We start from the raw sequence: 24,485 nt of genomic DNA on the forward strand, positions 1-24,485 counted from the left end.
AAAAAGTCATTACAAACAAACAATAAGTTTCTCGTGAGCTCGTGAAAGTCTGTATATTTTTATTTTTGCTAAGGTGACAATTTTAACATGCTATATAAAAATATCTGTGGGGTATTTTGAGCTAAAACTTCACATACACACCCTGGGGACATCAAAGACTTATTTTACATCTTGTGAAAAGGGCATTATAATGCCCCTATAATTTGTAACCATAAGGCCGTGTGTCCAGCAAAGCATTTTTAGCCAGATGAAAACGTTAGGCGCTCTGCTGAAAACGCCTAGCTATGGGCGCTTGAGAGCGTTTTGGCAGCGCACGAGCGCAGTATTTCTTTCAGTTGAGACGCTTTGCTTATTATGATATGGAATATCCGTGAAAGTGTTGCTAGTCTCTCATTTCACACATATTTTGTTTCTGTGTTGATTCTATATTAAAATATCGATACAATGTAACGTATTTTCTCTGACTCTTGTTTTAAATGATTTTGTTCCGTTATTATGCTTGTTGTTGTCAACTGTTGACGTTGTACAAGCAGAATGTGGCGGTTGGTCGGTGTGGTATTAGTCCCGCCCCTTCTCCACTGTGATTGGACGGTTGGGAAAAAAGTGACAGTGATGAGCGCTGCATTTTACCCAAAGTTGAAAATTCTTCAACTCTCTGTGACCTGTAAAACACGCAGAGCGCTTCAGCGTGAAAAAAACACTCAGCGCCTCGTTACCCTCATGCCGCGTTAAAAACGCGGCACTCCCATTGAAAACAATTGAAAAAACACGCCAGCCGCGTGAAAAAAAACCCTTTGGTGGACACACGGCCTAAGCGTAAAAGATTACTATGGAGTGTGGGTGTCACCCGGTATCGTCAAAACAAAATTTCACAGGATCCTCATTTTTTTGTGATATCAACCTGTGATTTGGAAAACGACTTGGTTAGACTTTTGGTCTTCTTTGCAAGGAAAGCACAGATACACACCGTAAATCATCATGACTCACAAACACACACTGATCTTACTGTCTATATGAGGATTCATTAAACACATTTATTCTGATGTGTTATTTCACTGACAGAAGTTCAGCTGTAGTATTGATGTAATTGTTATACAATACAGAAACACAAAGAGTGAAGATCCAAGCGCAGCTTTATTTGACAGTAGTCCAGAATCAGTCAATACAGCAGGCAAAGGGTCAAAACACATATAAACCATCCGAAAACAAACACAAACAGGGAAAATAGGGAAATGCAGGAAACCGAGGGTCCAGAAATGCAGTGGTAACATATCTTTTTTTTTTTTTAAACCTAGCAATAAATGACAGAGTGAAGTCAATTTGTGATGATGAAACAGGGCAGAGGATTATGGGTAGTGTAGTCCATGACAGAGTAACAATAGTCTATGATGGAGAGCCCACTGGTGGACAAACAGCACTTCAGCTGATGACTGTGACAGTAATGAAGAGAACATAAGAGACTCTATAACAGAAGTCAGCAACATAATCGCTGGTACGTGAGCAAAAGAGTGAGAGGTGTATGTATTTCATTCAGATAAAGTTCCTCGTACCTGCATACAGATCTACATCATAAGGTAATCATTCCTTATAGTAACACAGCTTGTTTTATTTAGTTATGAGTTATAAATACTATTAAAGTGTGAGAATTAAACTGCGCAAGTCAATGAAAGTGCGCAGCTCTGATAAACCATTAGCGTGACCACTCGTAGCTCAACTCGTCAAGTTACTGACTGACAGCTTGTTCTGCTGTACATAATTAATGCTATAAATATCAGAGATAATCAACCAATTATATAGAGTCATTATTAAACATCCCACACACATCAAAATGATGCATGTGGAAACTGTTCATGGATATGAAAAAAAATTTTACTCTTCCAAAAATGGTAAAAAATAAACATGCGAGATTGTGTTATAACAGCTCCCGGTACACAGATATAACAGCGCTATTACAGTAGTTTCTGCGCTACGCATCGCGGAGAGAAGTTGAGCATCTCGTCAGCGACGTGAAAACTGAAAAGCAAATTAAACTGAAAGTTCAGCGTCACACATGCTGAAGCTCAACACACAGTCGTCTTCATTAAAAGTAGTGACACTAAATTATCTTTCCAGTGCTGATGCTGCATCTATGATCTTGAAAAAAATTGTCTGATGATAAATAAAATCAAGCTCATATCTTACTTTCTTTAATGTGAACTCAGTGATGTGAAGTTCAGTGTAAATTGAAGTTTTAACAGATAGCGATCCAATCAGAGTGATTAACTCAGAAACTTAAAAATGGCCACTTCATGACAACAAAGTTGCCAACCACTTCTCTATAACATCTCACTGTTACTGATTTATCATGCAGCTCGAAGCATTATGGGTAGAATCTCTCTACAGTCTGTTCTCATTCATCAACACAGTTTCACTGATGATCTAGGATAAACACTAAACCCAGGATAGAGCGGTTGAGTGAATGTGCTCTGGACTGTGTGGATGAGGCTCATTGTGTCAGAGACGCTGTAGAAGGACAGAGTTCCTGCAATGTGATCCACATACACTCCTACTCTACTGCTGATGGGCTTAACAGAGAGTTTAGTCTCTATCTTATTGTGTATGAATGAGTAACTGAAGAAAGAGCAGTACAAACTCCAGGACTGATCATTATATCCAAACCAACACTCATGACCCGATCCCTTCCTGCTGATGTTCTTATATGACACTGATATATACACACCACCAAACAAACCATCACTCCACTCAATCTCCCAGTAACAGCGTCCACACACACTCTCTCTATACAACACCTGACGCACATCAAATCTGTCTGGATGATCAGGATACGGCTGCTCTGTGAAAGTGCCAGTAATCACTCTGTTCCCCTCAGACAGACTGAGGCGTTTATTCACTGTGTTCAGATCCAGAGTGAACTGATGGGAATCTGATGGAGAGAAAACACATCAGAATCAGGAATTATTAATCTGTCTGATCTTTTATTATAGCTGAACTCTTCATGTTCAATATATCAGCAGTGTCTCAGTAGTCAAGTCACCTTTATTTATTTAGCGTTTTGATCAATACAGATTGTTTCAAAGCAGCTTCACAGTGATAACAGGAAAATAATGCAACAAAGTTTGTTTTGTCTGTACAGCAGATCTAGAAGAAAATAGTGTCATTGTCCAGCTTAAGTAAGTTCAGTGATGGTTAATTTCTGTTGTAAAAAGGTTATTAATTTAGTTAATTATCTATACAGTTCAGTGTTGATTAATTTCTGATGTAAAAAAGTTATTCATTTAGTTCATTTATCTATACAGCCGCTCTGGAGAAAGCAGTGATGTCATCGTCCAGCTCAGTTCAATAATATGGTTTACTAATTACTAGTTTACCAGATATCCTGTACAAATCATCATTTACATCAGTGTATCATTTACTGTATATTAATGGTTATTATTCTGTGTTTATTATAATTATGCCTAATATATACACCATTCAAATATGTGGGGTCAGTATGATTCTTTTGTAATAATTTGATCTACAATGTTTTTAAGTATTCTAGGCCTATTGTTAGTGATTTTCAGTGCTGTAGACTTTGGCAATCTTGAGCTTTCTTTAAATTTCTATCTGTTTCCTCAAAGGTTAAAGAGATTTGTTACAAAATCCTGTTTAGGATAAATCCATAAAGGAATTTTTACAGAAGAGATTTCAGTTTGTTCTTACTTTCCTGAAGCTTTTTTACTACTGTGATTTTACCTCTAAATCTTGATGAATGTTTCAGTGAAAAATAATTATAGTTATTCATTAGTTTTAGAGGACATCCTGTTTTTGAAGAATATGTTGAATCCCCTGATTTACATCTTTGTTAAAGTCACGAGTCAATTTGCTTTTGCTGCCAGCGCCCCTCGATGTTCTCTCCGTTGAGAAACACTAATTTACATGATAAACTATAAAACGTACTCGGTTACTAACGTAACCTCGGTTCTCTCTAGAGAGGGAACGAGTACTTGCGTAATATCTTACGCTAGGGGAAAAACCTCTTTTCCTCGAGATATTGAAGCCAAAAATTATCCTAAATTTTGCAATAATGTAAAACGCATTGCAGCAGCATGCAGACATGGGCGAGACAGCTTGCCCAGCTTTTTTCAAGACGCCCAATCCCCCCCCCAACCCGCAAAGCTCGCCGGTGCGCCCGCTTGCTTTGCCTGCTTAGGGGATGATACCCGCTCTCCCTCTGTTCGAGCCGCGCAAACCGCGCCGTTCACAGGGGATGTCAGGAGCGGACGGTCACGGGGCTAGCTTTCTCTCTCCCTCTGTTTGAGCCGCGCAAACTGCGCCGTTCACAAGGGACGTTGGAAGCAGACGGTCGGGGTTAGTTTTTCTTTACGTTATAAGAAAGCTACCCTGCCCCTGCGCCCCATTCACGCGTCACTCACCGGCGAAAGGAGAAAAGAGTGTTTTAGTCCCGCTGAGGCCGAACTGACATCAATTTCTCACACATTTCTCAGTTCCCTGATCAGGCGACTGGAAATATCAATATTGCAGCAAACGAGCCTGTTATATACACGCACGCCTGCAAGCAAACGCCGAAGAAAACATGTTGACGCATCTGAAAGCCTTTGTGTTCCCCCCCTGTGGCTCAGTGGTGGAATCTTAGGTTTTTCGCACGAGAGACTAACGGCAGATAAATTATGCCGCCAATGCTTCGCTCTGTCAGTTCCCTGCAAGGCGACTGCAGATGTGCATTTTGCAGCCAACGAGCGTGTAGTAAAACCCGCTCACCTGCACCCAAACACCGTTTCTATGGTTCCCGTGCGTCACTGGCGAAACGAGAAAAGACTGTTGTAGTCCCGCTGCGGCAGGGCCGACCTCCATTTTCTCACACATTTCTCATTCCCCTCTGAAGTTCAGGCGACTGGAAATGTCAATATTGCAGTGAGCGAGCCTGTTGTAATACACGCACGTCTGCAAACAAACGCGTGTGGCCCAGTGGCAGATTCTCAGGCTTTCGCGCGAGAGACCCGTGTTCGATCCCGGGTCTACCGGCAAATAAAATTATGCCGTCAATGCCGTCAGTTCCCTGAAAAGGCGACTGCAGATGTGTATTTTGCAGCCAACGAGCGCGTTGTACAACTCGCTCGCCTGCACCCAAACACCGTTTCTATGGTTTCCATGCGTCAGGCGACTGGAAATGTCAATATTGCAGTGAACGAGCCTGTACTAATACACGCACGACTGCAAACAAACGCCAGCATGTTGACGCTCTCTGTTTCTATGGCAACTTCTCGCTCGTTCAGTTCCAGTAAATGCGACTGTTCCAGTGTATTCTGCAGTAAACAAGTCGGCGACACAGCCCGCTTGCCTGCACACAAACGCCGCTTTTACGGCTACCCAGATAAATCCCATGAGAGTGTATTTTCTGGTGTCCCGGCCACGGCCGATGGCGTTATGAGTGTAGACCAGGGGTTTTCAAATTGGGTGAATGTGAGCCTCCCCTTAGAGTAGGTAAGGACAGCCGAGCTCCCCCTTCCCCAAAATCCTGTCCGCCTGCCCTAACCCACACACGCCTCTGCAGTAAATGCCATCTTGTGTGTGTTCCAGGCAATGATGAGTTTCAATAACAACTGATAAAATGTAAATATTATTTTATTTCCACAACTTTCTTAAAAGTGCATTCATAAACGATTCTTTGCAACAGCAAATAATTTCCAACTTCATGCAGGCCTAATTGAGGCTACTTTTAAAATAACTGAACATCAGTAGGCCTAACCACAAGTCAACAGAACATGCTTAACGTGCAATCGGCGCCAAAGCTACCGCCGACGACACCTGACGGCTGAAATCGGCACGGTGTGTCTGGGCTTTAAGCGCACATTTGAAGGAGATGCACATCATCTCGAACAAAATCAGCAGTGGTGGAAAGAGTACTGAAAAAACACTCAAGTAAAAGTACCATTACATTCCAAAAAATGTAGTGTGAGTAGAGTAAAAAGTACTTGTCCAAAAACCTACTTGAGTAAGAGTAAAATAGTAGCTTATTTAAAAGTACTCATGAGTAGTGAGTACTGAGCTGCGAATTCTACCCCCTTATAATAAACACTGTGCACTACAATTTATAAATAAAAAAATAGCACTTACTGTAATTCACATTATATTTTGTTCTTTGTCAGAAAGATTGCAGAATATCTATCATGCATCTTTTTAAAATGCATCAAGTCAGTACACTCATCACCATTTAAATCATATTACAGTATTTGAAAAAAAAAAAAAACATTTAAAATTAGGCGAAAGGCCACTGAGCCCGAGCATGCTATTGTTGCACATAAAATATCAATATTCATAACTGTGCAAAGAATTCAAAAACCTTTAGAAACTCATATGATAGTTCAGCATCACACACCATGAGATGGGTTAAATAGAGAGATTAAAAATACCCAATTTCTCTCCAAAACGGTACCAGTTTTAGTGTTTTGATAAATGAGAATCACTAATATTATCAGATTACCTCTAATGCACTGAAGAAGCCTAATAGGCTAACACTAATTACACTGTAATTCCATGCTATTAAATATGTTACAATTTAAACATAAATGCACATTGTTCTATAAGGGTGGCATCATCCCTTACATTTTACACGGCTACATTTACTCACATTGTAATGCTGAAGTGCACGCAAGTGCACTTGCCAAATGAAGACGGATTGTATGAAATGGATCAATAAAAAAAACGAGCTGTATATAGTTTATTAACGAGCTGTAGTCACGCACTGACAGAAATGCAGTTCAAGTTAACGCCATAGTTCATAAGGTGCACTGATACTGAAGCTGGCTGCATGACGAGCGCGAGACGCGGCAGTGCACAGATCGTGACGCGCGTCTCTCTATAACGAGATTGTGAAGTAAATGGGAACGGGAATTCACCGCATTATGAACTCGTCACGCAATACTACGTGGGTACAGATTGCAAAAACTGAAGGCACGGTTAACAAGTATGAGAGCGCAGATTAGAAACTCGTGGGTACGGTTTATTAATCCGAGGGAACAGTTTGATAATTCGTGAGTACTGTTTATAAACTGAGCGGACGGATTGCAAAACCGTCGCCACGGATCGTTTTTTTACTCACACAGGTGACTTCCCGGGCTCCGTAACCTCCCTTAATGCTGACTTCTGTTGACTTGGGACAAGGAAACGACGCATTTTAAAGCCAATACCCAATACTCGCGTCGCACACACAAACCGATATCAATAGAGCTGCATACAGTTATTTTTTCTTTGCGTGTCACGCCTCCCCTGTGGCTCTTTGGCGCCCCCCAGGGGAGGCGCGCCTCACCTATTGAAAACCGCTGGTGTAGACAAAATGCCCACTGCCCAGTGCTCATTCCTACACACAAACACAGCCCGTCACACAGGGCTCGCACACATGAAATCGACCCAGATCGATTGCGCATTAAATGTGGTAAATGTGCCCACTGCCCAGTGCCCACAAACACTACGTTCTGCATGTCTCAAGGTTTCTGTAAAAACGAAACCAACGTGCATTCGCTCTGCTCAGGCGGACAATGCTCTCAGTGTTGTAAATGTGCCCGCTATCCCGCGCCCACATTCACACATGGACATGACAGGTCCTACGGGACTCGCCCAGCCCTCCCCCTATCGGTTGACCACCGCAGAGGAGTCGAGCGCGGGCAATCTGCCCGCTGTTATCAGCGCGCCCCCTGCCTCAAATGCCATAAGCGCGACGCTTATGTTGCAGCACACCGAAGCCCCTCTGTCGCTGAGCGACCAGAGCGCGCTCCGCATTCAACCCCTCACCCATACTAGATCTAAGGCAACTGAACAGAGTGCTTGCGAAGTGACAGTTCAGAATGCTCACAACCAGAAAAATCCTTGCGCAGATTCGCTGAGGAGATTGGTTTGTGTCAATAGATCTGAAAGGCGCGTATTTTCAAATACAGATAGCGTCACGCCACAGGCGATATTTGAGATTCGCCTTCGAGGGCCAGGCATATCAGTACACAGTCCTACCGTTCGGCTTGTCCCTAGCACCCCGTACATTTACGATGTGCATGGACGCAGCGCTCGCACCCCTCAGACTACAGGGCATGCGAGTATTGAACTACTTGGACGATTGGCTGATTCTAGCTCAATCTCACTCGAAGCTCATAGAGCACAGGACCATTTTACTCGACCACCTCGAGAATCTGGGTCTCAGAGTCAATTGGGTGAAGAGTTCTCTGTCCCCCAGACAGATAATATTTTTTTCTGGGCACAGAACTGGACTCGCTGTCTATGATAGCGTGACTGTCACCACAGCGCGTACTGGACATTCAGCGCGCAGCGAGCTCTTCCGCTGCGGCGCATCGGTCCAGCTCAGGAAATTTCAGAGGATGCTAGGTCTCATGGCCTCAGCATCATCAGTACTTCAGCTGGGCCTGCTTCACATGCGCCCGCTACAGTTCTGGCTGAAAGCGCGAGTACCGTGCCGAGCGTGGGCTTCCAGTCTGCTTCGTCTCAAGGTTAATCAGAAATGCATCGCAGCTCTGAAACCTTGGAAAGCAAACGACTGGTACCGATCAGGTGTAAGCCTGGGGACTTCCTCGAGTGTGAGGGTGGTGTCTACGGACGCATCTACCTCGGGATGGGGAGCGCTGCTCGAGGGCAGACCGTTCTTCGGCCAATGGTCAGAATGGGAGAAGCTTCTGCACATAAACTGCCTCGATATGTTGGCAGTAGACAACGCGCTAACGCGTTTTTGTCCCCAAATAACAGGACACCACGTCCTGGTCCGCTCGGACAACATGTCTGTGGTGTCCTACATAAATCACCAGGGCGGCCTCAGGTCCTGAAACCTGCACAGGCTGACAGAACGCCTCCTGGTGTGGGCTCAGTGCAACCTGCTCTCGCTGAGAGCAGCGCACGTGCCAGTACTCCTAAACGTAGGACCAGACAGACTGTCCAGGAACAATGTTCCGACAGGCGAGTGGTCTCTACACCCACAGACAGTCCAGCTGCTGTGGAAGAAATTCGGCAGAGCGGAAGTAGACCTGTTTGCGTCTCAAGAAAACGCTCACTGTCTGGAATTTTTCTCCAAGAGCAGGGACGCGCCGGCTCATGTATGGCCCCGCCGCCTGCTCTATGCCTTTCCTCCCGTCTCTCTCCTGCCTCAGGTGATTGAACGGATCAGGGAAGAAGGATGCTCAGTGCTACTCATAGCGCCGTTCTGGAAAAACCAACCCTGGTTCCCAGTTCTGATGCAGCTAGTGAGCACTGCCCCATGGCCACTGCCAGTGAGGAGGGACCTCCTCTCTCAGGCCAAGGGCTCAATTTGGCATCCTCGCCCAGAGCTGTGGTCCCTTCATGTTTGGGCCATCAACAGGTACCCGCTGACCTCCCAGAGGGAGTGTTAAACACGATCACGCAGGCTAGAGCCCCGTCTACGCGACGGCTCTACTCCTCGAAATGGTCAGTGTTCTCCAGCTGGTGCACAGCTCGTGGCGTGTCACACCCAGACTGTGGGGTGACGGAGGTACTCTCCTTCCTACAGGAGCTGTTGGATAAGGGCAGGGCCCCTTCCACGCTCAAAGTTTATGTGGCGGCCATAGCAGTGTTCTCAAAAACAACGCTTGGTCAGTCAATAGGAAGGAACGATTTAGTCATCAACTTCCTTAGAGGAGCTAAGAAACTGAATCCTCCCAGACCTCCCTCAGTCCCTGTATGGGACCTTTCTACGGTGCTGGAAGCCATGAAAGGTGACCCATTCGAGCCTTTACAGACGATTGATCTTAAACACCTGTCTTTCAAGACAGTGTTTCTTCTGGCTCTTGCTTCAGTGAAGCGCATAGGGGACTAACATGCGCTCTCAGTAAGAGCGACATGCATGGAGTTTGGGCCTAATGACTCAAGAGTTATACTCAAACCTAGGCACGGTTATGTTCCAAAATCCCTCAACACACCGTTTTAGGGCGCAGGTCATTTCCCTGTCAGCCCTACCGGTCTCTGACGAGGAAGGAGATGCGAGCTTCCTTTGCCCAGTCAGGGCATTAAGAGCTTATGTGTCTCGCTCATCTGTCTTCAGACAGACGGAGCAGCTCTTTGTTTCGTTCAGCGGACGTTCCGAGGGACTAGCCGCGTCGAAACAGAGCTTATCCAGATAGATAGATGACGCCATTGCGCTGGCCTACACTTCCAATGGCATGCAGTGCCCGTTGGGTGTCAGAGCGCACTCCACGAGAAGCATGGCTTCATCGTGGGCCTGGTCAAATGGGATTGCCTTGCAAGATATATGTATGGCGGCAGGCTGGGCCTCCCCGTCTACATTTATAAGGTTTTATAACCTAGAGGTCCCCGCTTTGCAAGCTAAGTTGCTCGCGGTCTAATTTTTCAGTAATTTCTGCCCGATGCTATCGGCTCAGGATGCTGAAACTGCTGGAGCGTCGATCACCGATCGTCTATATACTTCTGTGGGCAGTGTGTAAGTCCCCCAATGTTTATCAGTCCAGGCCGAGTTCGCCCTGGCTGTGTGGAACACTTGATATAATCTGCTCTTATTAGAGCTCTATATTACAGGAATGATGCTATTCTAGCCCCTCTTCCCGGATTCTCTGTGTGTCCCTTGTGATTAGGCACTATATGAGCCCCGGGCACATGCCCTTGGGACTTTAGTGTTATATCTCAAGCACGCACGGCGTTTTACACTGTGTTCCCCTAGCGTAAGATATTACGCAAGTACGAGAGAACCTCTCGTAAGAGAACGTACTCGGTTACTAACGTAACCTCGGTTCTCTCTAGAGAGGGAACGAGTACTTGCGTATCTTGCCGTGCATGCGTCATGTTCTGATTCGCTTCGGCGATGAAAAACTGACCAAACCAGTCTCTCGGGGCCGTATTTATAGCCCAGCCCCACCCGCTTTCGGCGGGACATGACGTAGTGGGCACGAAGCACCCTCATTGGTTCTGACGTCATGAGGGGCCTCTCTCGATAGGCTGATGCAGTTGCCGCAGAGCAGCCAATGGGCGCGCAAGCTGTCTCGCCCATGTCTGCATGCTCCTGCAATGCGTTTTACATTATTGCAAAATTTAGGATCATTTTTGGCTTCAATATCTCGAGGAAAAGAGGTTTTTCCCCTAGCGTAGATATTACGCAAGTACGAGAGAACATCTCGTAAGAGAACTCTTCTGTCATGTTTTCTTTCACCTTCTACAGGAAGAACATGAAGACACTCAGTGAGTTTTTCTGCTTGTTTTCTTAGTGACTTACATTGTAGGAAGTCGTTCCTGGTTCTGGGAACAATGTTGGTGAAAGTGACTGTGGAAATCAACAGACATGAAGAGTATGATTATCATGTCAAGAGAAAATGATCCCTGCATCCGTTCCTAAGACATTTCTAATATGATCTTCTACATGATATGAGATGATGGAGGATCATTTCTGAGAGCTGATGAATCTCCAGGACTTTACCTCTGTCAGAGATCTTCTTCAGCTCCTCTTTGCAGAAATCCTCCAGTTTGTCTCTCAGCTGACGGACAGATTCTCTCACAACATCAAAAGAGGAGAGAGAACTGAAGGGATTGTCATTTACGTCTGTAGATTCAGGAGGAGCTGAGAGAGACTGGAAACTCTACAGAAAACAGAAATCAAAGCTCATCACCTCCACACTTCATCAATAACCTGCACTACTGTCAGATTTATGTGGTTATTGTTGATCTTTAGTAGTGAAACTGGTGCCATCAAGTTCATGGATTTCACATTGTTATAAAAAAAATGTTTAAATATTAGTGAAGTTTTGAGTTGTTGTGGTCTGGAAGCTCAATATATCTTTCAGAAAATAAGTTTCCTAAGAGATTTACAGAGCTGAACTGCATTTCTAAATGCGTCTTTTTCAAAACAAGAAGATCAGATGAGAGTCTGACTGATGATGATATAATAACCGAACACACAGATCAACACTTCAGTCAACGGCTCATTCTGCTCTCATGAAATGTTTCTCTGTGAGTCTCTTGCTCAAGTCCACTATGACCCTGTTCTTCTAGATCTCTGTTACCTGCAGGAAATGGATGTGATCCTGTGTGTGTGAAAGCTGCTCCAGCTCAGCGTCTCTCCTCCTCAGATCATTGATCTCCTGCTCCAGTCGCTCCAGTCGTCCTTCAGCTCGACTCACTGCAGTCTTTTCCTGATCTCTGATCCGCTGTGTCGCCTCAGAGCGGCTTCTCTCAATGGAGCGGATGAGCTCAGTGAAGATCCTCTCACTGTCCTCCACTGCTGTCTGTGCAGAGCGCTGTTACACACACATCACAATCACTCAGTGGCTTCAGTGAGTCCTGACTGAGATGTCTCAAACTTCTCTTCTTCTCCAGACTCACCTTATGAGACGCCACAGCCTCTCTCAGCTGCTGAAGATCTTTCTCTCTCTGCTGGATCCTCTGCTGGAACGACCGCTGCGTCTCCTTCAGCTGGTGCTAAAGGACAAACCAATGACAGGAGAAACATCACATTAATCATCAACTAAACAGATATGAATCCAGTATCAGAGAAGTGGTGAGATTGAGGGGTTAAAGGTCAGTCATAAGTGCCAGCATTATTTCATCAATGCCTAGTTTTATAGGGATAGTTCACCTAGAAATATAAATTATTTAATTGTTTACTCATCCTCATGTCTTTCCACACTTTCTGAAGAATGTCTCTGTTTCTAAAGCCCAAATCAAATATAGTGATGCATCAATAACCTCAAATCTCACTGGCTCATGCATGTGACATCATGACTAATCATGCCACCATATTTGATTTTTCTTATCACTCCAGAAGACTCAGGCTCCAAATTTGTATGCCCTTCACTCTCTAACTTCCCTCTGTCTTGTTCACTCAGTCCTTGCTTACGTTGCACTCATATGTTTTAAAGTACAATCGCGGTGACAAATAGCAATAGGACATAAATAAATGTCATGTAGAATACCAAATATGAGTCCATGACCACCACAGTACGAGCCTCAGCATCAGCGTGTAGTAGGCTACTGGGGTCGATGCTGCAAATAAAAATCTTGCAATGCAAATTAAAAACTCGTGTAGCTATTTATGGGTTGAACCCAGTTATTCATTAGTCAGCTACTTGATGCTTTTCTGTTCTATCTTGAATAACGTGACGTGTCCATAACGCGTTGTTCCCATAACAGAGATGTAAAGTGCTGTTTCTGTGGCTTTTTTCAAGGCTCATAATTGCGGCTTGGCTTGACAAGCAGTCTAATGGTGTAATTCTAACAAAATACAAATTTTAAACATTTTATGGGCCTTTACGCGTACACTTCCTATTTGAACAAATGCAGATGAATGATGAATGAGCAGTTATTTCAGATTCCAGTGTAAATCCAAACGTGATTGGTTGAAGCGAGAACGTGCTACGATTGGCCAGCTCGATGTGGCCGTTATCTGATTGGCTTGAGTAGGCGGTGCACGTCGACGCTAAAAGTGTTTCAAAATCCACAGATGCGTGAGGGGATTCACAAATGCACAGGAACCAATTCACAAATGTGTGCATGGATTTACAAATGCACAGAAAGCAGTTCACAAATAAATGTCAGGCAGAGTTGTGTTTGTAAAATAATAAAACGTTTGTAAATATTTTATTTATTTGTGAATTTTATCATTTTTTGTGAAACTCTTTACATTTATTTGTGGATCTTAATCTATTTATTTGTGAATTCGATACATTTTTGTGAATCTCTTTACATTTATTTGTGAATATTAATCTATTTATTTGGAATATTGCAACAGTAATAACCCCATAGGACTAGGGGGGCTCCGTAGTAAATAAACCAGTATATACATGTAAAAAGTATAAATATAGGCTATAAAATATGAAGAATAATTATAAAGGACTATGGATATGCAGCCAAAAGATTTACAAGATTTACAGTACTAGTAAATAAATAGAAGCAGAACTGCAGCAAACTATATTGCACACTGAATATTAAAACAGAGAATATTGCACAGAATGTGAAGTATTGCACTAAATGGACCAGTTTACAGTTTTTCTCGATTGCTTAAACACATTTCTTGAAACTATACCTCGTATTCTCAAAACTGTAAGTTTACACAAATCCATAACGTCTCACCCAATTCCCCAAACATCCTATTTTCAGGTCAAAATGAAGCTCTACACTCAAAACCATTCACTCTTGCTGAAAAACCAAACTTTGCCCTCAGACAGGACACACAAGCCCTCAAAATCGCACACACTACAACATAGTCTAACACACTGGTGCAATAAATTCAAAACAACATTTCCAAAACTGGTAAGTTATGTTGCTTGTGGTTCCCCCTCACAAACCTTTTCACATGATGAACACAAAAGACACAACCAATGGTTACATTGGCACATTTTTATTCATTCATGTACTACACAGTACAATACACACACACAATTATTATTATTTTTTTCTGTTTTACTCTTTTTTTTTTCTTTTTTTTACTCTCTCCTCTAAATTTGTTTTTATATTTACTTACAGTAAGATGTGTGTGACCATCATATGACAGTAAAAGAACACACACAAACCATATTCTAATATGGAATTGTATTGGAATGGTAAAGAGTGTTGTCACGTGACAGGAGGGCCTCCACTCAAGGAGACAATATGATGAACACGTCTAAGAATGTTCCACATATGGTTGAAATACCATCATTGGCCTAGAAAGATAACATTCTGGGAGTCAAAACTATAAAGGATGAAGGATGCCCTCCCTTCACTGTCACACTCTGTGTCACTCTGTGTGACTGTACGACTGCTGGCCTTTTCTTGCAAGAAAATACACCTCATCAAAGACTATTGGAAATGTTTGTCTCTTATTCAGTGATAGAATTTTGTTTGCCACCACACCTCCCTGAAGGTTCTCGAGGCGACGGTAAAGCGACTCAAATTTGGCCTTACTCGTAGCCCAGCTTCCCTCATAGTCATACCATTGACAAAGACATGTGCAACTAGAGTGGCTTGAATTTCATCTGAGATTGCTTGTCTTCTTGCCCTTGCCCTTCCTCCTCCTCATTCTTATCCCTCTTCCTTCATGTCTTTCTGGATCCATTGTTCCAAAACTCAATAAACTGATTTGGGCCCTTTTATATATCTATTGAAGGTTCTGATTGATGTTCTAGTGTTTCCACCTGGGTAATTGTGTGCTAACTGAGCTGAAGCTGTGCTGACTTGAGTGAACAATATTGAATGCTAGTGCTTTCTAAATGACAACATGGTCTAGGCAATGAGAAATGAAGGGATTTGTGTGTAGAGTTTTGCAGTGACAGTTCAACAAATCTGACTCATGTGTCAAAACAGGGAATAGTGTTTATAGTTTAGGGAAATGGGTGTTCTTTTTGATAAATGGCATTATGGTTTTGAAATTTTAGTTCAAAAGCCTGGTTATAGTGTTTAAGCAATCGAGAAAAACTGTAATAACAAAGGGTCCATGTGTCAGACACTTTACTATCTTGAGGCCACGAGTTACTATCTTAAAGCCACGAGTTACTATCTTGAGGCCACGAGTTACTATCTTGAGGCCACGAGTTACTATCTTGAGGCCACGAGATACTATCTTGAGGCCACGAGTTACTATCTTGAGGCCACGAGATACTATCTTGAGGCCACGAGATACTATCTTGAGGCCACGAGTTACTATCTTGAGGCCACGAGTTACTATCTTGAGGCCACGAGTTACTATCTTGAGGCCACGAGATACTATCTTGAGGCCATGAGTTACTATCTTGAGGCCACGAGATAGTTATAATTTTTTTTTTTGACAAAGTGGGACTAGGGGGGCTCCGTAAATAAGACTTTGGCGGGACAAAAATTTTGGGGTTGCCAGATTGGGCGGTTTACCGCCAAACTTAAGTTTTTAAACTTAGGTAGCTGTCACTGCGGTTTCATGACACTCTTTCTGGGTCAGCGATAGCGCCAACACAGATTTGAATGTTGCGATATGATTTTGTCAAAGGTTTAATAGACAAACGAAATGGAATAAGATCGCGTGGGTGTTTGAATCGAGATCACAGATTTTAAAGATGAATCGTGCAGCTCTGTAACGACACATTTCATCCTCTATTGAATGAAAGTGGCTAACTTCTGTCAACCTCATATATAAGCAAGGGCAAAAATAAAGCAATTTAATTTGAATTAATATCTGTAATATTCTGTAATAATAATAAAAAAATCGATTTTAAAATCATAAAAAAAAAAAAAAAAAAAAATCGCGATATCGAGGTGAATCGATTTTTTTCTAATATGCATGTTTCATGTTGCCATTTGAAATAACTGAAATGTTAAAGTGGGTTATTTTTTATGTCCATATATCCACTCTATGTTTTTATGTTAGGCTTTTGTTCCAAGCGACTTTTAGTGACAATAAACAGACTCATTGATAGCCTAAGTTGATCGCATTATTTTCCGTAACTTAAGTTTATAGTTTAATAGTAGAATAGTCTGACTGAAGTCAGTGTAGCCTACTTTTGCGTTCATTTAATTGAATGTTGTTAGTCGAAAAATAGGTCATTTTAAAGCTTGTTAATGATTTCAATGTGTTTAAACGAGAAACAAGCCACAAAAAAATTTGTGCGGTTTTTTGTGCATTCTCGCGGTTTTTGACGAGGTTTTGGGCTGGAAAACCTTGCTGGCACCTGGCAACCCTGCTTAAGAGTCGTTTGGTCATTAATCGGACTGGTTTTGTTTCACTCATCGTAACGTAAATTTAGCTGCAGCTAAGTGCGCGACCCACAGTTTGAAAACCACTGGTCTAGTAGACCCCATAAACATAATGAGCCTGTAAATTATCATAATGGGATCTCTAAGTTCATACCTGTTTCTCTGTCCTCTGTACAGCAGCTGATACAGTGTCGTGGTTTTTATGTTCATCCATACACAGCACACGTTACGTGTTCAGACTATAGAGTTTCATTGCCATCAAATGGCCTGGCAGCAAAATACACCGTTTTTAGTCGTTTTCGCGGATCGGTGTGAATGGGGATTGTTTTGACAGGGGTTGTGTCTGTACGTGGAAAAATCAAAGGAAAAACATCTCTGTTTTCAGCTTATCGTTGTTGTGTAAATGTACCTTAAAACGAATTTAGGGTAAAACCATTAAACGGGTGGTAAAACACCTTTTTTCGAAGGCTTGATTGTGTTTGTGGGGTGCACTGTAACGTGTTCATGCTTCGTTTTTAAAAATTCACATTATTTTTCACATATTTAACCATTATTCTACACTGCTCTGTCCCTCCTTGTAAAAACGGTCGGATGATTTCCGGGTTCTATGAATGTTCTAGTGATGTTACTAACCCTGGAGGAATGTCTTGTAGTCCCTACCGGCCATTTGCTAGAACTTTTTTTTTTTTTTTAATATCTCCCTTTGTATTGAACTTTGAGCGTTGTAACTTTGCAGATGTTGTTTATGCTCAAACAGCAACATTACACACTAACTAAAGTTAAAAAAGTGAAATCACATTCAACCACCCCTTTAAATTATGTAAATGTAGTCTAGTAGACCCCATAAACAATATTATGAGCCTGTAAATTATCAGAATGGGACCTCTGTAATTTCATACCTGTTTCTCTGTCCTCTGTGCTGCAACTGATACAGTGTCGTGGTTTTTATGTTCATCCATACACAGCACACATATACACTTCTGATCAGTGCGGCAGAAAACCTCGAGGATCTTGTCGTGTTTCTGGCAGATCATCTCCTGCAGTCGTCCAGTGGCATCAGTCAGATTGTGTCTCTTTCCTTTAAACAAACTCTCATGTTGTTCAAGGTGATTCTGACAGTAAGAGTTCAGACACACCAGACAGGACTTGACGGCTTTGTGTTTTCTTCCAGTACAGACGTCACACTGCACATCTCCAGCTCCAGCGTAATAGTCAGCAGCAAGTTTAGTCTTCTTGAGTTTATCCACCATTTCAGCCAGAATGGTGTTTTTAGCTAAAGCAGGTCTTGGCCTGAAGGTCTGTCTGCACTGAGGACAGCTGTAGACTCTCTTCTCATCCTCCTGATCCCAGCAGTCTGTAATACAGATCTTACAGTAACTGTGTCCACAGTGGATAGTCACTGGATCCTTCAGGAGATCCAGACACACTGAACACATGAACTCATCCTGAGAAAATCTGGCTTGTGCCATTTTACTGCATGAATCCAGAGACACAAACACACAACAGCTCAACTACACTTCAGTTTCACTTTCCCTGAACTCTCGTGATTCCTGTTTCCTGGTTCTGTATTTGAGTGCCGTGTGCAAAACAGGCGTGTCTGTAAATCAGTGTGACGAGGCGTGATGGTAATAACAGTCACTGGTGTCAAAAAGTGCAATGGTGTTTATTGACAGTCTTTTGTGATCCAGTATTCCCAAAATTGTGCACAAAATATTTACAAGGTGAGAAAAAAATAACAATTAGTTCTCTCTCTCTCTCTGTGCGCATGTGCGAAGTGAGTGTGGAAGGAGCCGGTTGTCAGGAGTGAAAGTACTCTCTCTGTTTGAGGGAGATTACTTTTTCTTTCGGGGGATTTGTCACGGTTAACACTCAAACATGGTTATGAATGCATGCCTGAGGCTGCGGTGTCCGTGGAGAATTGTCTGATAGCCGTGAGTGCAGCAATCGGCGGTGCCACTATAAGATTTGCCTCCCGTATGAACAAAGCCATTGTGTTCTTTCTCAGTGAAAGCCAAATGGTGGACGACTTGATTGAAACTGGGTTGGTAATCAAAGACATTTTTGTGCCTGTATTGCCTTTGTCAAGCCCGACCAAGAAAGTTTATCAAACATACCGCTGTATGTTAAAAATGAAAAACTAGAACAAATAATCCAGAGGTATGGTAAAATAGTGAGTCCTATTAAAATGATTCCTCTTGGATGTAAAAATCCCAAGATTAAACACGCAATGTCTTTTCGGCGTCAGGTTTTTTTGATTCTAAACACTCAGAGTGATCCATTAAATCTGTCAGAGAAATTAAGCATCAATGGCAAAGAGTACACTGTTTTCATCAGTTCAGAATCTATGAGATGCTTTGTGTTAGGACCGCAGCCATAACACAATTGAGGACATCACAACACAGTAGTGATGTGTCGTTCGCGAACGATCCGTTCATTGCGTGCGTCACATGACAAATGAACCAAAGACTCGGAAGGTAAATTAAATAGCCGAAGGCGCTAGGACGCAGTAGTGTCAAATCTACTCTGTATCGCGCTTACGCTGGTAAGTATTAATTTATTTACTTATAGACCTTTATCATGGCTGAATTGATTACCGGAAGTGCTCGTCGAAGCAGTGTATCGATTCTTCCGGTTATGTATTTTCAATGTGCTGTTGTTAACACCTAGTTGAATAAATGCCTCTGAAAATGTCCAGATTTTTAAATCATCCTGCGGATGCTAATTTTAAGAGACAGGAAAAGAGATATTTTGATGATTACTGTGTACAGGATTTTTCAAACTCAAAGGAACTTGTAGGTTTTTAATCTAACATAAGCCATGGCTCTTAAACATGCGTGAAAATTTCACCACATGTCAGTGCTCGTCTAAATAGTGACCACGATAGTGAGCAATAGTGAGCACTGATGAATAAGATCAAAATGAACATTTTTATTTATTTGTATTAAATATTTCAGTGTCATTATTCTGTGTCATTTTTCATTTCACTGTATGTAATTCACACATTTATGCCAATTTTTCGCACTGTTAGCCTGTTAAGATGAATTCAATTTGTAGCATCGTTACATTTCTTTAAGGCAGTTTAAGACATTCATTCATCTATTTTCATACTGCTCTTACGATAATAGACCATGGTTTTACTACAAAAAAAATAAAAAATAAAACAACACGTTAATAGTTAAATCATGGTAACCAAAAATCAGCCATGGTTTTGCTAACCATATTTTAACCATGTTTATCAGTAAAAATTTGGGTAAAATTCAGTTTAAAATGTAAATTCAACCGGTATGAAATATGATCAGTAAGAGAAAAATACTGTTAATGAGAAGACGAGCATTGGACTGCGTCAGGTTAGTTTGGAAATAAATGTATTTATTATTCAGAATGCACATTTGAAAGGGAAATATATTTACAGGAGGAACATTTCAACTAGTTGAAGATATAATGTAAACATCCTCAGCATCGCGTCTAGGACAACTCGAGGTGTCGCACACCAGACGTGCACTTTCTCAGTTTATGGCCAGCAATATTGTTGTTTAAGCACATTATGGAATTAAGATAATGTCTGTACTATGTTATGATTAAACCTGAATCCGATTATGCATTATTATTATTGCTGAAAGTCCGATAACATCAGCAATTTTCAAATGAGAACATGCAGATAGTGCTTTATATAAGATTAGCTACACTGTCACTTGTAAATCATTTGTCTAACTTCCAGTAGATTCGGCGAAGTTTGTAGCGTTAGAGGGGAGTCATCTAGTCAGGCTCTGGCAGCCAGGATCATAAAGGGGGTAAGGCAAACACCTGCCATGAAAAGGGGTATTGACCTTGAGCCAGAAGTTTTACAACAGTACAGTGACCTTTGCAATGTCAGTGTCGTTCCTTCTGGATTCGTTGTGAATCCTGATGCGCCTTACCTCGGTGCTAGCCCTGATGCCAAAGTGTATGATCCCACTGCAAATCCACCCTTTGGGTTAGCTGAAGTGAAATGCCCAGATGTTAACAGTATAACAGAGGTTACACATGTGATGTTTATTGGTGGTCAGGCCAAACTAAAAAAAAATCACAAGTATTTCTGGCAAGTGCAAGGCCAGTTAGCCATAACTGGTTTAAAATGGTGTGATTTCATTACATCCACACAAAGTGACCTCACAGTAGAGCGAATTTGGCTCGACGAGTCGCTGATCAGTGAAATGAAAGATAAACTTGATCTATTTTACTTTGCCACATATACAGATGGTGGACAACCAGAATGCCTATTACCGCCGCGCCAGCTGCCGCGGCGAAATCACCGTGGCGAAAATAAACCAGCCGCATTTCAAAGTCGTTCCCGAAATGACCGCCAGGTGGCGCAAAGGGACATTGTGCAAAACAGCAGCAATTGCCGTATTTTAAAATGTAAGTGGGTTAAATATAAAACCCTAAGCCTAATAGGCATATTTTTCATATATATAAATAGGCCTATTAGGCTACAACAGAATAGAACCAAAGATAGAATCAATTTTAGAACTGAAAAAATAGAATCAAAAGTTAAAAATAGAGACGATATTAGGAGCAATGACGCTGAATATTTTTACTATTCTATTGAGGAATTAGATAAACGAAGAGCTCTCGTGAGCGATACAATTGCATAGTAATTTATAGTAATTTCAAAAGCAGTCCTTAAAAAAAAAAAATACATGGAGTAGTGTGGCATAATTTTTGAGAGATTACGCGGAACGCGTTTTAGTTAAGATCCTGGTTTCAATGCCCTTAATGTATATAGGCTACTGCTTTAAAAAATGTCACAACGCGTTTTGAGATTGTTTTGAATTAAACATTGAAGTTTAAAATGTAGTGTTTTGGCACACCAGGCCGAGTGGCGTTACGCATTGTTCAAAAATCAGGTTTTATTCTGGCATGTTGAATTGGCGTTAGAATTTTTTTTTAGATTTATTAGATTTAGATTTTAGATTTCGTTAGATTTATTTTTCTCATAACAGCTAAAATAACTTAATATATGCCTTGTATATATATACCTACTCAATATAGGCAATAGGCATATAATAGCATATAATAAATTAGCAAAACTTGGCCACTAAATATTTAATTTTCAATTATTTTAATTATCACAATTAAAGTTTTAATTTTATTAAATTGAACAAGCGCAACAATCAGCATTTAATCAAATATTCTAAAAGATGTATTATTAATAATAATGTTATTTCAACATAATATTTCGTTTTTTCGACATAATATGTGTGCGTGCAACAAGCAAGATGTGCATTTGTAAATCCGGTGATGCGTGCTTGATTTTTATCAATAAACTAGTGTTTTCTGACAGTGTCGACTGCAAAGATGAAGTTGACGATCGCCATATTTGTAGTGAACGCACCTAGAGAGAAATGCACATAAAGACATAATCAGAGAGTAGCCTTTTTCTTTTCGTTTTGAATTATTTCGTTTGAAGAAATTTCAAGCTTTGTGTATTTGATGTATTTATCATGTCTGTGTGAGGCATACGCTGAGTTTCGTTAAGTTAAGAGGATGAGATGCGCTCCAGCTGACGTGCAATGCAAGTGACCGCGCGGGCGCCTCCAGGAAATTGGTTGATGAAAAATTGATTAAAATTAAGATACAATTTATAGAAAACGAAATTCACTTTAAAGAAAGGTTTTCTACTAAACAAAACTTAATGAAGTGGTCAAAATCATGTCTGACCCACTCCATATCATCTCTCGATATAATGCATCCTATCTTACTCGTGCTGTTCACTTTTCATATTCAACATAGATGGAAAAAAATAACATTATAATATTTTAACAATTATGATACTAAATGAGATTATTTAATGGCTACAACAGTATAGTAGGCCTATAGACTCTATTTGTACAAATTGCTGCACATTAATTTAATTTAATGAAACCTTGTAACGAATTCACACTGTAGGGTAGACTGTAGTTGAGACACCTTAAAGAATTTGCGTTCCAGCAAGCACAAGTTGTGATTTTTGCTGTGCACTTGCATATTAGTGTCAGCTGGGAAGGAAATATAGAGACCAGACCTCTTGGAACTTTAATTGAATACATAGCGTTGGTAAAGCATACTGAAATTACATCCCTACAAATGTATTAGGCCCTACTGAAAATAAATGTATCGAATTTAAGCAAAGTAGCCTAAATGTTAAGACTGTAAGCCCTTTGCTTTTTTACGTAGCCTATAAAGGACTCTTATAGCCGACTTTGTGTTTATTTAATTTGTTGAGGATTTTTTTAACTCAAACATTAACACTGAAATAAATTAAACTAAATTATTGTAAATTTTTTGGCACACCACGACGAGTGGCGCTATGCATTGTTCTAAAGCCAGGTTTTATTCTGGCATGTTGAATTAGTGTTCGACAAACGCGGCGGCGCATTCATTTGAATGAAGAGCGCTTCTCGCTCGTGTGAGCGAACACACACTGGAACGTTAGGCCATGTCGCAACGAGTGAATCGTGGCCGAGTGGTTGAACTTACGTTACGATCATTTAGATGACACGGGTTCGAATCCCGAACTAACTTGGACAGTTGATATTTTTATATTAGCCTATTAATGCATTTTATTGTCTATTGTTGATGCAGAGAGATTTGTCTAGTTCTAAAACATAGTTTTTTGCTTATAGCCTATTTACAAAATAAAATCACCATGCATTTCCATTTTACACTAAGGAACAAATATTATACAATGACTTTACTTCTGTAGCCTATAATAATTCCAATCGTAATTTCAAAAGCAGTTCTTTAAAAAAAAAAAAATAAAAAAAAAAAAAATTATATATATATATATATATATATATATATATATGTGTGTGTGTGTGTGTGTGTGTATGTATGTGACGTTTAAACGACAAACAATAAAATCAGAACCAGTATTCTGTTGCGTTCATGGTTCCAGTGGCAGTAATGCATCCACGGCTTTTCAAAATGTCACAAAGCGTTTTGAGATTGTTTTGAATGAAATATTGAAGTTTATAATTAAGTGTTTTGGCACACCACGACGAGTGGCAAACTCTTTGTTTTGTTTTGCAAACTCAGCTAGCCTGTGGGGGGTTTGGAGAAGGCAATAGTTGCTTTATCGTGGGGGTGCAGGACAGAGGTGTTAATGTTCCGTCTTTCTTATGGAGAGTGTCGGAGCCAGCCTGATGAGCAGGCAAAGGCAACATTCTTTTAAGGATTAATCTCAAAATCTCCATAGCCTATGTACAGTAGGCCCTATATCTTATTAAATTATATATTGTAGTTTTATTGATTGTATTTAAAGGTTTTCCACACACAATTTCAATTTAGCAGATACAGAGCTCTTTAATTCGCGACCCACCTCGTTTTATTGTAAGGTGAATTCAGCAAGGCATGTTGTATCTTTGAAGGAACAAAAGCTATTTGTTACAGTTTTTTCTTTCGTGATTTGTGTGGATGACACACAGCGACATATACAGTATTATCAGCTGTATGGTGTTTTTTTACGCTGAAATGCTTAATTTCGAGAAAGACCCACCGCGCGCAGTGAGGGAGACCAAACTTACTAAAAAAATATCCAGCGCGAGAGAGGCAAAGAAAAACGCCTGTTCTTAATTTATGTTGCTTTGAACTGTTTTCGTTTTGTACCGTTTTAATTTTTTAATTTAGCTGCAATTTCTTTGACAATGTTGCAAGAATAAGATTCTGTGTTTCTTATTTTGCATCACAAAGGGAATAAACTCTATCGATGGAACCCTGTTTAAATAAATAAACTGTCCCGACACTTTATTCATACCTTGAAATGTGCGATGGGTTTTTAAACTTAATTAATTTTCTTTTTCTTTTACATTTTC

General features: G+C 41.1%; 2 protein-coding genes across 2 annotated transcripts in view; one reads left to right on the forward strand and one right to left on the reverse strand.

The window, feature by feature from the left end:
• Positions 1–24,485, forward strand: part of LOC307157335 (uncharacterized protein) — a 625,157-nt gene that overhangs the window by 368,307 nt on the left and 232,365 nt on the right. The gene's annotated exons all lie outside the window — the stretch shown is intronic.
• Positions 1,023–18,205, reverse strand: LOC307157348 (tripartite motif-containing protein 16-like). Its single transcript, XM_079869236.1, has 6 exons — positions 17,553–18,205; positions 12,337–12,432; positions 12,018–12,251; positions 11,435–11,594; positions 11,234–11,281; positions 1,023–2,923 (listed from the first exon to the last, which is right to left on the reverse strand). The coding sequence occupies exons 1-6, from the start codon at positions 18,120–18,122 to the stop codon at positions 2,397–2,399; spliced, it is 1,635 nt and encodes a 544-aa protein (XP_079725362.1). The 5' UTR covers positions 18,123–18,205; the 3' UTR covers positions 1,023–2,396.

This window comes from Squalius cephalus (assembly GCF_949319135.1).
Source record: "Squalius cephalus genome assembly, chromosome: 4".
Lineage (NCBI taxonomy): Eukaryota > Metazoa > Chordata > Actinopteri > Cypriniformes > Leuciscidae > Squalius > Squalius cephalus.